Below are 14,146 nucleotides of genomic sequence, written 5' to 3'. Positions count from 1 at the left end.
CTCCACTAAATGGCTGTCTTCCCTTCTCCACTAAATTGTGAGTGCCACAAAAGCAAAATTTATGGTTTCTATACATTTCTTAATTCTCCATATCAGCTTCCTATTCCTCCTCTTGTACCCCAATTTCACCCCATTAATTGTTCTAAAAACATTAATCATCATCATCAGCTATGACTTATCTAGGGTTAGCGTTCTGCCACTTCAGTTCATCTGGGAGAGAAAACATCCTAAGACTTAAAGAAGGGACACAACTTGCAGAGTTTCCTGCCATCAGTGTTATTCACAGTTAACATCTAAGAGGCAAGATTGTCCCTTTTAAAGTCAAACCTTGAAATCTCAATTTTAATCAACATTAAACACACTAAATTCTCTTCTTCCTTGTCATTCATATATATTCAAGGACAGGACATTTTGGAAATAAAAAGACAAGGTTCACATTGATAGAAAACAATTTAATTAAATACAGGGGATAGTTACAGTGAATATAAAATAAAATCTAAAATGCAGGGACAGGGAAAATTTACAGACCTGAGAGTGCTGAATGGATCACAGAAAACAATTGGTACAAATCTGTACTTAAAGAATTTCTCATGCTTCTTGTTGGAAATATATGTCTAGCTCTTGGCCCCAGAATCTTATAAACATCAGAACATGTATCACGCGTTCAAATATGAATACACATTCAACACCCCCCCCCACACACACACACCATGGAGAGACACCCACACATATACCCCCGTTTAGCTCTTTAACCCAGCTTGCCTCTTTCTACATCCTAGGTAGAGCTACAATATAGAAAGAAAGAAAACTTTCTTTCAATAAGAAAGAAAACTTTCAGCAGACACACAATTCACCCTGACGTTAAAATTCTAGTGTGTGTTGTCTTCCCTCTCTGTGTTTACAGTAGCTGTGGGCTTAAGGCCCATTTACTTCCTGGAGTGAATTCCAAACAGGCAATCAAGGGGCTGGTTTCCCTCTCCATTGCCAGTTGCTCAGGTCCAGGCCTTCCCAACCATAGAAACCAGGCTGCTGCTTTGAGGACGTTCCAGACTGCAGGTCCGTGGAAATCAAAAGGAAACCCTGAAAAGGATACACGATAAAGATAATGTCAGCTGGGCTTGGGCAGCCACAGGGAGCCTGGGTTTGCCTGAGGGGCAAGGGAGATGTAGTTTCTTGACCAAATGCTATGGTGTCACGCACCTGCCTGCCCTGCATCCCCTCTGTGAGTCTCTGAGTCACAGGAACAGCCATTTTGGATGACTGTCTATTGCTGCCGAGGGGAGGCTGGCAGGGGAGACCCAGTACAGGGTGGAGAATTCAGTTAGTCTTCTTACCGGCTCCCCGAAGGAGCCTCCCAAAGGAAGAAAAGAGGTGTTCAGAAGTTTGTTGATAAGGATTAACCAGGAAGCAGCTTGCAACAGAGCCCAGAACCCAGAAGAGGGGTTTGGGTTCCGGCAGAAGTTTGTAAATGACTTTCATGCCGGAAGAAGCCCTGCGGATTGCCAGCCATTAAAACTGTGTCTACAGCACAGAGTAGAAGTTAGCCACGGGATATGATTGAATTCAGTCTTTCAACAGGTATGAAAAATGTTACCTGTTGACTGACTGAGAGTCAGAAGCACCAGTGCAGGCACAGCCATGCCCTTTTCCAGCCACAGAAGACACTGCCCCTACCCCAGTCTTACTTTCCTCTGGTATAACATGGGGCTAATATTCCCAGCCTCACAGGGGATCTTGTAGAATAAATAAAATAGAACATGATACATGCATCTTCTTTTCCTGTTGTGTGAATACCCTTGACTGCAAAGGGAAATCAGACTTGAACTGATTTTGAAACTCACATTTACACGCTTTTCATGGTTAATTGAAAACTTTTAAGTGCTAAATATTTTGTTTATGAAATTCCTTTGAGTGGGAAAAAACACAGCAGAGCAAAGTTTTAAAACATGAGCAGAATAGGAAGAGGCCTATCCTATAATGAAAAGAAATGGGTCAGTTGAGAGGTGATTTGCATTCTTACCTGAAAAATTTCAATATCTGAATTGACCAATGAGAGATTGTATGGGTTGGGCAGAGGAAATCCTTGCTGCAATTTTGCTAAAATATAAAACAAGATGTAAAATAATTAGACACAGGCCCGCGCATTTTGGCAAACTTTTTAGTTAGAGACTAACAAGCAGCTTTTTAATAATTTAGCTTTTCATTCCCTCAGCTTCTGTGTTTACATTCTCTCTGATTATGCCACTGGCATATTTCTGGAAAAGGTGTTACTGAATCTGTGCTTTGTGAAAATGCACCTGCACTCTTTGGATGGCAGGAAAATGCTGGCAATTTTTCTGATTTCTATTTTGCAAATATCTTATTTAGTGGGTCCTGAGAACATTTTGGTCTCTAAAATACAAAGTATTTTAACCAAGCCAAATTCAAGATGCTGTAGTTTGTAAACAACTGCTGTGCAGGAAGAAACCTGCAGATCGTCATTCATTAAAACTATGCCTATATCAGCAACAGAAGTTAGCCACAGGATAAAATTCAGTTCAGAGTTGCTCAACAGCTATAAAAAATGTTACCTGTCGACTCTATTCTATGTGGACTCCCAATGTGGGTGGCAGTAACCTCACATCAGTTCCTTCATAAAGCATCGATTTTAGATGAATTAACTCTAAGGATTTTTTGTTTGCTTTTCATTTTATTCAGCTCAGACCTTACTCTATTGGGCAAACAGGATTACTTTTAAGAAAGTGGTCACTGAGTATATTTATTTATGGTAGCTATCTTATTTCATTCAAAGACATGTAATGTCCTAGAAGCAGTAGGTGACTCAGGTTAAGCAGCCTGTCTAATGCAGTCAAGAAAAATGACTGATTCTGCTATTATAAATAATTCCTCAGATTTCTAAGGAGCTTTATGACTTGTAAGGTGCATTTTGTTACCACCTCTCCAGCAGGTGCATTGTATTGCATTTTGTATTATCAAAACTATTTACATAAGGCACACTTTTTTTTTTTTAAAGATTTATTTATTTATTTATACAAGCACTGGGTACAGTCAGAAGCATGGGAGGGTGAGAGAATTCACCAGAGCCAGAGCAGGGAGCAGAGCAGGCAGAAGGACTGAAGTACACTGCTGAGGGGAGCAGCGGGCGGCAGGAGAGGTCTGCGCGCCATGTGGGACCCTCCTCTGGTGGCCGGGGAGCAGCCGGGAATTGAACCAGTGCTGCAGAGGCTGCGGGCAGTTTCGCAACCCAGCGCTAAGAGCTGCGCCACCGGGAGGCCCATAAGGCACAATTTTAAGCCTTATCCAACTCAACAAAAAATAAAATCCAATGGTAATTTGATGGGGGAGAGGAAGGAATCCTTTTACAATTATCCATATGGCAAATAATTACATTTTACACATTAATTATCTTGCAGTTTTATTCACCGGATATGCCTCATTGAAGCTAGAAAAAATAAATTTAAAAAATCCAGACACAAGAAGTTGATAACTTTTGAAATTCAAATACTGTCAACTCATATTTTCACCCTCTACCCCTATCTCATTCACCTTCTTATTCCTTCTACAAAACGCTTTACCTCTCTGGCCTGGTGACTTTTGTTCTTACAAACACAGAGACAGGTGCCTCAGAACTTCAGTTTTCACAGTGGCTTTATCCCTGCATCTAACAGTAGGTTTTGATTTCTTCTACTTTGTGTTATTTAATTGGACCTTTTGTTGGACATTTAATTGGACCTTTTTCTTAAAAAAAAAAAACAGTAATTTCACATTTTCCTTTCACATGGTTTGCACTGTCTCCCAGGCTCTCATGTGATATGTTGTGGACTCTCAAAAAACAACCATCAAAATTGTATCTATCCAGATGCTGGAACTTGCCTAAGGACCACAGATAACTCCTCAGGAAAATCATCTCATTTCCAGCTGACCTGAGAAAATGCTTTACTGCCAGCAGAAAGGGGTTTCCATCTCTTTAACTCAACGGGAGTCTGCAAGTAGAGTCATTAACGTGGCTTTGACCCAGAATAACTCATTTCTCAACCCCATCATTGATGGTACCTATTATTGACGTAAATTCCGGTGCTAATAACAGTCTGGACTCATAATAATGGTCCAGAAGTACGAGCCTCTGGGTGGAGAATCCCGAACAATCCCCAACATTTAGACAATATCAGAGTCACATAGTTTTCCGAGAGTCTCTTACCGTTGGCCAGGGGAAGGACACCAAAGTGGAGAATGGAGGACAGAATATTCTCAAACCTCAAGACCTAAAGTGAAAAGAGAAACTAAGTCACTTGCCAAGACAGGGCATTTTGAAAGGACACTGGCCGGCTGGACATGCCCTTTCCCAGACCTAATCAGGACAGGGGACGATAACTGGAATCTCCCCACAGAGCTATTGTAACTATCCAGCTATTTCGTGGGAAACCATATGATGGCACTTCTCAATCTTTTGTTCTCCTTAAGGAGAGACATTTCTGCTCCTCTCAACTCCAGACCATGGTGACAACAAATGTGAGGGATGCCATGGTGGCAGCAACATGGTAGTTTAGAGATTTACCAAGTAAGATGAGGTGGAACAGTGAATGGATTTCAAACTTATAGTCTTCTCTTACTTCACTGGGAACCCCAGTCACAGGAGTTCCTTGCATTATACCATTGTTCTGTAGTTAAGACCATCACCAGAGCATATGACTTATCTTTAACAAATGATGGTGGTTTTATAATCTCTAAGAGTGTTGGTTTTGGGGAAGATGCAGGTATTAAGAATGAATGGCGTAGAGGAACCATCAAGGAGTCTTTGACTCACCATCAAATGACTCACTCAATGAGTCTCTTTTGAGCATTCTGTATGCTTAGCAATGATAAGAACCTCTTTGCAGCTTAACCTTGATCTAATTTTAGGAGATGAGTAGAAGGCCTTGGAAGAACAAACACAGTCATGGGCTAATCACTTATATCTAGCCTCTTCCTTTGGGAGCCATGATCTTAAATTTAACTCTATAGCACTATCTTATCCAAAAATGAGATCTCTCTGAAAATTCCAGGCTTTCCCATTTACAGCCTTTGGAATTCTTTTAAAAGGCTTTTTGCATAAATGAAGGTGAATTGGAAAGGCCCTCTCATCTAATAGCTCATGGACTTGGTGGATGAGTAGCTACACATAGAATTTAAAGTTAAAACCTACACTCCCAGGGAAACTAAGTGCTCAGAGACAGAGCAAACAATCACCCAGCTGCTATGTGGCAGAATCCTTACTCTGCCCTGGACAGGAGACTCCGCTAGCTGTTTCCTACCTCAACATTACTGTGATTGGACTCTGGCAAGGACAGGCGGAACCTGAAACAAACAAACAACAAAAACAAATTTTTTGTCAGTACAAATACACACAAAAAAAAAGGGAGGGTTTTTTTTTTTTTTTTTAGTTCAGTAAATCACTCTTAAAAACACACACTCGTAAGGATATAATGTACTATGGAATCTTTACCCTTATGTTTGCTGCTTAAGGAGCAAAGCAGGAATAACAGAAGGCTGGGATTTGTAACCAGAAAGGGCTCCCTAAGTGTATTTACTGCATGGGACTATAGTTGACAACTTGGAATGCAGAATAATGTTAAAAAAGTTTCCTGTCGGGCCTCCCGGGTGGCGCAGTGGTTAAGCACTGGGTTGTGAAGCTGCCTGCAGCCTCTGCAGCGCAGGTTCAATCCCTGGCTGTGGGCGAGGGTCCCACATGGCTCACAGACCTCTCCTGCTACCCGCTGCTCCCCTCAGCAGTGTACTTTACCACTCTGCCTGTTCTGCTCCCACTCTGGCTCTAGTGAATTCTCTCACGCTCCCGCACTTCTGACTGTACCCAGTGCTTGTATAAATAAATAAATAAATATTTAAAAAAAAAAAAGAAAGAAAGTTTCATGTCTTCTTGCTCTGACCTTAACCTTAGAGCTTCTGTGTGCCATGCTGCTCCCTTATTAATAAGTATGACTATGATGCTGATGATGGTGATGGTGACGGTGATGACACTGCGGGACATGCATGGTTCTAGGAGCTTTATAAACATTTTACAATTTAATCTCCCCATTGATGCTGTGATAGATGCTATTATTATTACCTCTTTTGCAGATGAGGAACTGATGATCAGAAAGCGCAAGTGAATTACTCAAGTCAGAGTCAGCAACTGAGAGACATAGGTAACACGTCTCACTCTGCTTGATTTTAAAGTCTATGCTCACGCAGGCCACTGAAAGGTAGATGCAGGGGCCAGGAATAAGGAAGCCCACATGGAAAAAACAAGATGGCCCTGACACCAGGACCACTGATACCATCAAACCGAAACTGCAGCCACAAACAGGAGAAAAACAACTCGGCTCCATGTAAAACAACTTTGTTCCATCTAAACCTGTTTCTCCCCTTGCCAACCCAGTTTTCCTGCCTAACCTCTCCTCACCCTATAAAAGGGCATCTCCTCCCACAATGGGTGTGACTTCACAGACCCCCACCTTGGGTCTGTGAATTTTGCCTGGGGGTGCAATAAATCCCCCCCCCTCTTTGAGAAATTTCGCCTGGCTCTCCTTTTCTTTACTGTGCCAAACATTTCAGCCACACTTCTTGGCGGCTGTACTGTACAGATTATTGGTTTAAGCTGCTGAAGCCTAACACATAAGGGTATGTTGGCTCTGACAACCATCTGACATGGAAGGCAGTTTAATTGTGAAAGAGAAGGGACTCAGCAGAGTGCCTGAGTTTGAATCTCATTTCTGCCTCTTGCTAACCATGTAGACTTATTTAATCTCTCTGGATCTCAGTTTTCTCATCTTTAAAATATAAAAATATGGATGTCATGAAACCCAGGCTAAATGGCTAAATTGGTCTTAGAATCTAGGATCATAAAGGAGAGAGGAAAAAAAAAACTTATCTAGCTCTCTGTTTGAGGCTTGTATTTAAGATGCAGTCTACCTGAAGCAGCCGGAGCAAGCAGAAGCAAAGAACTTGAGCTGAGCTCCAGGGCTGGCTGGAGACTGAGAGCTCAGAGCTGGAGAGTGCTCCCCAGAGAGAGAGCACACTAACAGAATTTCAAAACTCCAGTTATCTGAAGAAAAGCCTCTTCATACTTTGTCATGTATGAACTGCCTGGGGACTAGACAATGAACTTCAGTCAAGTCCACTTTTCTTTACCCCTTACCTGCTTTCAGCCTATACCAGTTGGTGCCTTTGTTCTCAAGTCTGGTCCCCCAAACCTATATAAGCTCATTTCCTTTCTTATTTGAGTCATCTCCTATCTTCTTGCCAATCAATTAAAGAATTTTTTTTAAAGATGTATTTATTTATTTATACAAGCACTAGGTACAGTCAGGAGCACGGGAGGGTGAAAGAATTCACAAGAGCCAGAGCGGGGAGCAGAACAGACAGACTGACTAAGTACACTGCTGAGGGGAGCAGCGCGCAGCAGGAGAGGTCTGCGAGCCATGTGGGACCCTCGCCGGCGGTCGGGGATTGAACCGGTGCTGCAGAGGCTGCGTGTAGCTTTGCAGCCCAGTGCTCAACCATTGCACCACCAGGGGAGGCCCCAATGAAAGAATTATTTAAAAATAAATTGATTTGTCTTATCAAATATCTGATAATACCTGATCCATGCATGTCAGGTAGAGACCCCACCCGTCATTTAACACCATGAACAAAGTCCACCTTTCCTCCTAAGGCCATCTTAATTCTGTCCCTTCCCTAGTTCTCTGGCCTTATTTACCAGGATCATTTACTCAAAGACACGACTCATTAACTGCAGAGAAACGGGTAGAGCAAAGAGCAAACTCCCAGCCTTGGTTCTGAAAAACACGCAAGCTTAACTTGGACACTAGATGGCGATCGAGTTCAGTCCTTTCACTTTATCCTCTTACAGCCTCTTTTACCTGTTGTTTAAAGAGCCCCCAACCCCACTTGGAACTAATTTTTATTAGAGGGCCACAGAATGGTTGGGGAGAAAAGCAGCTCAAATAGCAGCCCACCGGCCTTTTGTCTGCACTGGCTTCAGGAGCAGCTGAGAAGTGGGTGGAGCTGGAGGTCAGCCAAGCCTTCTCTCTGCTGACCTGCTGAAAGCACCAGCACTGTTCCAACAGAAACCAAATCCCTTCTTCCCAGACCTGTTTTCCTTTCTGGGGTTCTCTCCAGGAAGCTCATGTTGGGAAATGTTTATCTGTCCAGGCTGTGAGGAGTGGAGCGAGGAGGTGATTCTATCTCCTTGTCGTGAGCTATGATAGCATTCTTTGACAGTATGGCGTGGGAGGGGTTGTAGGGTGTGTGTGTGTTAATGGGGGTGGGGTGGGGTGCAGTTTGGGAGTGTCTAGACCCTTAATCATGGCAATTTGCAAAAAAAAAAGTTCCAGAGTTCTAAATGGTTCAACACGAATGTACCTTTGATTGCCTTGAGCTTTGCAAGTGATTAAAGGCTCCATTAAGTTGCTTGGATCAACACCAAGACAGGGAAAGTGTCTTGTAACCTGGTCTCTGAATTAGCCTACAGAATATTTACAATGTGGTCCAATCTGTACTGGGGTCACCTCAAATTGAACTATGTTTGGAACAAAAGCCTCAACTGACACAGAGAGGTAGGAATCTGGTGTATGACTTTGAGGGCAACACCACAGCTTTCAGGACCATCCTGACTTGTCATGTCTCCTGAGACCAACTGCTCCCCACTTCCTTGGGCAAACTTTGATCCTAGAATGGGGAAAGAGGAGGAAATACTTCTTGGTTGGAACAAGTATCTCTTGAGCCAATTGTGCGGGCAGCGTGCCTTCATACATCATCTCATCTGCCAGGACAGTGGCTCCACGGAGAGGCGCCTGTGTTACTGATAAGGAAATTGATTTGTAGGAGAGTTAATCCCCTTGTTCAAGGTGCCACAGCTAGCAAACCACAGGGAAGGATTCAGATCCAGAGGTGCCTGACTTCAGAGCCTGATCTCCCAAGCAGACATACCCAAAGAGGTCAAGTTTATTACTCATGCACCCAGGTTTTGCTCTTTATCCTTTCCTCCACTCGGATCCTTAGGCTGAGTGCTTTTCCGCTTTAGGCCATGATGCCTGTGTCTCCTCTTCTATCAATGCTTAACACTGAGAGGGGACCTGCTGCTGTTTCAATGTAGTGTGACTCATGCTCAGGGGGTTCCTCTTCCAGGCCAGGATATCACTTTTCTGTCTTAGGTCTATGTCTTGTTTTCTAAGCCTTTATCCATCCACCACATCAAAGGCAGTATCATGCAGTAAGTAAACAGCCTCACCCTGGTTCAAGTCTGGCTCTGCCATTCAGTAGCTTCATGACTCGACTAAGTTATTTGACCTCAATGAACCACAAAATGAGGGTAGTAATACCTACCTCCAGGATTATTCATTTAACCTACAGATATTTAATCTACACCATGCCTGATCCTGAAGTTAAAGAGTTGGAAGGTCTAAATGAAATAATACACAGGGAGTGGCTAGCACAGGACCAGGAGACAGTAAAGGCTCAATAATGAAGAATAGGTGTAAATGGTAGCCCCAAAAATCTACAGCCATCCCTGGGCAGGGGGCAAGGGAAGGAGATGTTTCCTGAACAGGGGACCCCTGAAGTGATCTTGCATGATCAGGTGCCTTTTTCCCCTGGCTGAGGTCAGCCCTTGGTTTTAATAATAACCATTGCCAGCATTTCCTGAACATTTAACATGTAATTTATGTGTATGAACTCATGTATTTCTTATGCCCCCCCCCAGCAGATTTTACTATATCCTTCATTTATAGAGGAGGAAATGGAGGTCTAGCCAATGAATGACAGGGCTGGAAATGGCACCAGCTAGTCTGATTCCAAAATCATGACCTCACGCCTCTTCTAAATGCACCACACTGGACAGCCTCTCATTTCTGCATCTCAGGTTGGTGTAACCAGGCCCGAGCAGCTCCACAAAGAGCCACATTCAGGCAAAGGATGGTTAGAAAGTCTGTGCCATCCTGGGAGCCGGATTTGGGGACCATGTGCTCCCCTGTTCTTCTCAGGGGTGCTTCTCTGATCCCCACCCACTCTATACCTTTTCCAGCTATGTTCGAACCAGCTCATCCTGAAAAGCAGCCCTTGGGGAAGCCAGAAGCAGAGGAGTTGGCTGGGGCAGCCTGTGTGGGAGGCAGGGCTCCAGCTCTTGCTGCAAAGCTGAGGCCCTCTTTTGGGATAGCCTCAGCTCCCGGGAGGCTACCGTAGGCCTCAGTGATGCCAGGCCCTCCTGCCTCACCCCCAATCTGCTTAGCACCTGAGGTCTGCTCTAGCCCTACTGTAGGAGCTGCCCTCAGTCCAGTGCTGTGGTTGGGACAGGGCCGTGTGCTCAGAATGGCTGCAGTTTGCTTTAATGCTCTGCTGCTCCATCTCGAAAGTCTTTATCATTTTTGAACAAGGGGCCCCTTCTATGTCTGGAGGGAAGCTATTTTATATGGCTGACAGTTGGGTTTCTGCAGTTCTGCTTGCTCATTTAGTACTATCTTATGGACAGCATCTTCCATGGTTCTGTGAGTCTTCTAAACCATTGTGTGGATTTGGGGTGACTGACTGATCAGTCCTTCATTGGTTCCCTATTCCTTCCTGACTCTCCATTGTCTGTTGTTGCTTCCTCTTTTCCTTTGAGGGTTTCGTCTGGGCTCTGTGATCATTCTGGATGTCCTCCAGCCACGGCTCCACATACTGAGGAGCATGGGCTGTGCAGGCGGTTCTTTCAAATGGCAACCAGTGGCAATGATCCATGTCAATGACCTGCTTGAGCCTTTGCACACCATGTGGCTTGCATTTGAGAGCTAACAAGGCCCCAGGACACAGTTTTGTTAAATCTATGCTCTATAATAAAGTCACAGCATCAGAGCCTGAAGGCGTCTCAGAGGTGATTCAGTCCAATTTCATTATTTTCACAAAATGGCGGATAGACTTCATCATGGTAAGAGAACCAGTTAGCAGGGATCTGAAACTCCATTCTTTGGCCTCAAAGTCCATTCTCTTTCCTAATACATGGATTTCTGAATTTGTTGGAGAACTTTAGTTACTGCTGAATTATACTGCTGTACCCTTAGAATGTGCATTTATAGTTTGGTCATTTATAATTATTTTGTTGCCCATTTTCTCTTATTCTTATATGATGGGGAAAAAAAGAAGAAAAACTTCCCAACACATTTTAAGCTAAGTCCATATGTTGAAATTGTGGGTTGAATACAGGAGAGGTACTTAAGTGATTCATTTTCTATTCAGTGGTAACTTCGCCTGTTCTGTTCATGTTCATTTTGTCTGGTCTGTTGACCTACTTAATACTAAAAATTTCCAACAGTCAGATCAATTGATCTTACCTGTTCAGAGACAAGGAGCAGATCAGTCTTTGTCCCAAAATAGCCAGGCCAACGCTGGTGCTGGCGACCTGCAGACAAGACAAGTGTTCATTACTGAGTGGCTCTGTCCATTCGGACCACACATCATGTCCTGGAGTGGAAACATCACAAGCTCCACTTTCCCTTTTAGTCCGAGAGACTCTAGAAAGAAAGAGCTCTGAAAATACTGTTTTTCAGGTAGGGGAAGTCACTATAGAGACTTTTTTGTTTGAGGATCTCCTTTAAATCATTTAAAAAATTTCTTCTACTCTCTTCTCCATGTATATTCTCTCTCTCTCTCTCTCTCTCTCTCTCTCTCTCTCTCTCGCTCTCTCTCCCGCTTGCTCTTTCTTTTTCTCTCTCTCTCTGACAACTTGCTTAGGTTTGTGAACCTTTTCTTGGACTGATTTGGTCTTCACCTGCTCAAGTAAACTGGAATTTTATCTTGACTTATTTCAAGGAAAAAAAGGAACTCAGCTATCAACTGAAGCAGCAGAAAGGACACACAGGAAGTGGGGAAGGGGGGAGAGCTATTTTCCAAGGAGCACTGGCCTCCCATAGCCCCCGCAGCCCAGCCTCACTCCTAATTGATGCATCACCTCCCAACACTTATGGTCAACTGCAGGAGCTGAAGTGCTATCCACAGTCTGCCCCCTGTTCCTGAAGACTTACAAAATCCATGGAAACGATGGTTTCTGCTGTGGAGTTCTCAAACTTGGCGAGTAACATGATGGAGGCAGGGATGTCCAGGGTGAAGTTCCCCGGCAGTAGGTTGATAACAGGGGGTTCGGTTGCCATGATCCGTACCATGAAGGGCTGGGACAGGATGTAGATCTCTGCAATCTGCCACATTTGGGGGAAGAAACAGAAACAGAGTCATGAATTGGTGAGGCAGTCACAAACTTGGTGTGGCTTGTGGTGATGGAATTTTATTTTATTTTATTTTTTAAAAAGATTTATTTATTTATTTATTTATTTATTTATTTATTTATTTATTTATTTATTTATTTATTTATTTATTTATTTATTTATGTATACAAGCACTGGGTACAGTCAGAAGCATGGGAGGGTGAGAGGATTCACCAGAGCCAGAGCGGGGAGCAGAGCAGGCAGAAGGACCGAAGTACACTGCTGAGGGGAGCAGCGGGTGGCAGGAGAGGTCTGCGCACCATGTGGGACCCTCCTCTGGTGGCCGGGGAGCAGCCGGGGATTGAACCTGTGCTGCAGAGGCTGCGGGCAGCTATGCAACCCAGCGCTCAACCGCTGCGCCACCGGGGAGGCCCGGTGATGGAATTTTAAATCATGCATTTTGAATAGAAAAAAATCTTTTAACAATAATAATGACAACACTTGGAGAACATCATAATCACAGCTGACGTTTTTTGAATATGTACAATGTGCCAGGTACACTGCCAGGGCTTTCTGTAGGGTCTCATTTAATCTTTTTCAAGATTCTGTTTCACAACTGAAGAAAGAGAGTCTTAGCAAGCTTAAGTGATTTTCTCCAGGTTCCAGGTAGAACTGGGATTCAGACCTGACTCAAGCTCTTTGCTCTAGAACCAGGATGCAGGTTGAGGATCTCTCTGCCTCAAGGCTAAGTCTGAGCCAGCAAAGGCACAACATTCACTGCTGCTCTCCTGTATCACAAATGTGGGCATGTTCCTTCAGTTCCCACCTAAGCTGATTATCTCAAGGATGATGGAAACTTAAGGAAGGAATCAAGGACTCATCTTTTGAGCATACACTGCCTTCATAACTTGTTCAGTATATGCTTGCAGATATTTTATTATTATTATTCTTTTTAAAGATTAATTTTATTTATTTATGCATATAAGAGCTAGGGTGCAGACCACAGGTGGAGGGAGGGTGAGAGGATTCACCAGAGACAAAGTGGGGAGCAGAACAGGTGGATTTACTGAAATATACTGCTGAGGGGAGCAGTGTGTGAGACAGGAGAGGTGTGTGAAACATGAGAGGTCTGCTGTGCCATGGGGGTTAGCTCCCTGGCTGGGGATTGAACTCAAGCTGCAGTGGCTGCCAATAGCTCAATAGTACTGAGACTTGGGCCTCCCCGGTGGCGCAGCGGTTGAGCGCTGGGTTGTGAAGCTGCCCGCAGTCTCTGCAGCACCAGTTCGATCCCCGGCTGCTCCCCGGCCACCGGAGGAGGGTCCCACATGGCGCGCAGACCTCTCCTGCCGCCCGCTGCTCCCCTCAGCAGTGTACTTCGGTCCTTCTGCCTGCTCTGCCCCCCGCTCTGGCTCTGGTGAATTCTCTCACCCCACCCCCGCGCTTCTGACTGTACCCAGTGCTTGTATAAATAAATAAATAAATAAATAAATAAATAAATAAATAAATAAATAAAAATAGTACTGAGACTTAACTCCTTGTACTACCAGGGAGGCCCACTGTGGATATTTTATTAAACTATTTTGAGAATAGGAAGTTGGACTCAGATCTGGACTGAAAAGGAACAAAAGAACACATGAGTCTCCCAGAAATAATTGCACTGAAACCAAACTCAAAGGAATCAAAGCCCAAATACTCACCCTGGAGAGAAGGTTGCCAACACCTTGAGAATTCTGAACCAAATGCTTAGAAATCTGGAAAATCAAGGTCTTCATGTTACTGTCGAGTTTTCACCTGGGTTGTCTTTTCAGGGAAAATCTCTCATTCATTATAATTTTTATGAATCATCTTGCACCAAAAAAATGGCATAGTGTTAGAAACAAACTATTATTTTTATAATTCAACCACAGGAAATCTGAGGCCCAGAGAAGTAAAGTGAC

The 14,146-nt window shown here is 43.8% G+C and overlaps 1 protein-coding gene across 1 annotated transcript in view; it reads right to left on the bottom strand.

Annotated features, from left to right (window-relative positions):
* Positions 1 to 418: 418 nt before the first annotated feature.
* BPIFC (BPI fold containing family C) overlaps positions 419 to 14,146 on the bottom strand; it is a 46,135-nt gene continuing 32,407 nt past the window's right edge. Inside the window, exons 13-19 of the mRNA XM_037513677.2 lie at positions 13,907 to 13,960; positions 12,033 to 12,203; positions 11,343 to 11,410; positions 5,292 to 5,334; positions 4,199 to 4,262; positions 2,021 to 2,097; positions 419 to 1,080 (exon numbers count right to left, since the gene is read on the bottom strand). Of these exons, the coding sequence (XP_037369574.1) occupies positions 958 to 1,080; positions 2,021 to 2,097; positions 4,199 to 4,262; positions 5,292 to 5,334; positions 11,343 to 11,410; positions 12,033 to 12,203; positions 13,907 to 13,960 (600 nt within the window). The 3' untranslated portion in view covers positions 419 to 957. The remainder of the gene's footprint in view (positions 1,081 to 2,020; positions 2,098 to 4,198; positions 4,263 to 5,291; positions 5,335 to 11,342; positions 11,411 to 12,032; positions 12,204 to 13,906; positions 13,961 to 14,146) is intronic.

This window comes from Talpa occidentalis, unplaced genomic scaffold (assembly GCF_014898055.3).
Source record: "Talpa occidentalis isolate TD23 unplaced genomic scaffold, MPIMG_talOcc4v2.1 talOcc4.16, whole genome shotgun sequence".
Taxonomy (NCBI): Eukaryota; Metazoa; Chordata; class Mammalia; order Eulipotyphla; family Talpidae; genus Talpa; species Talpa occidentalis.
The sequence above is the reverse complement of the archived record's forward strand: the minus strand, read 5'-3'. Positions and strand labels throughout refer to the sequence as shown.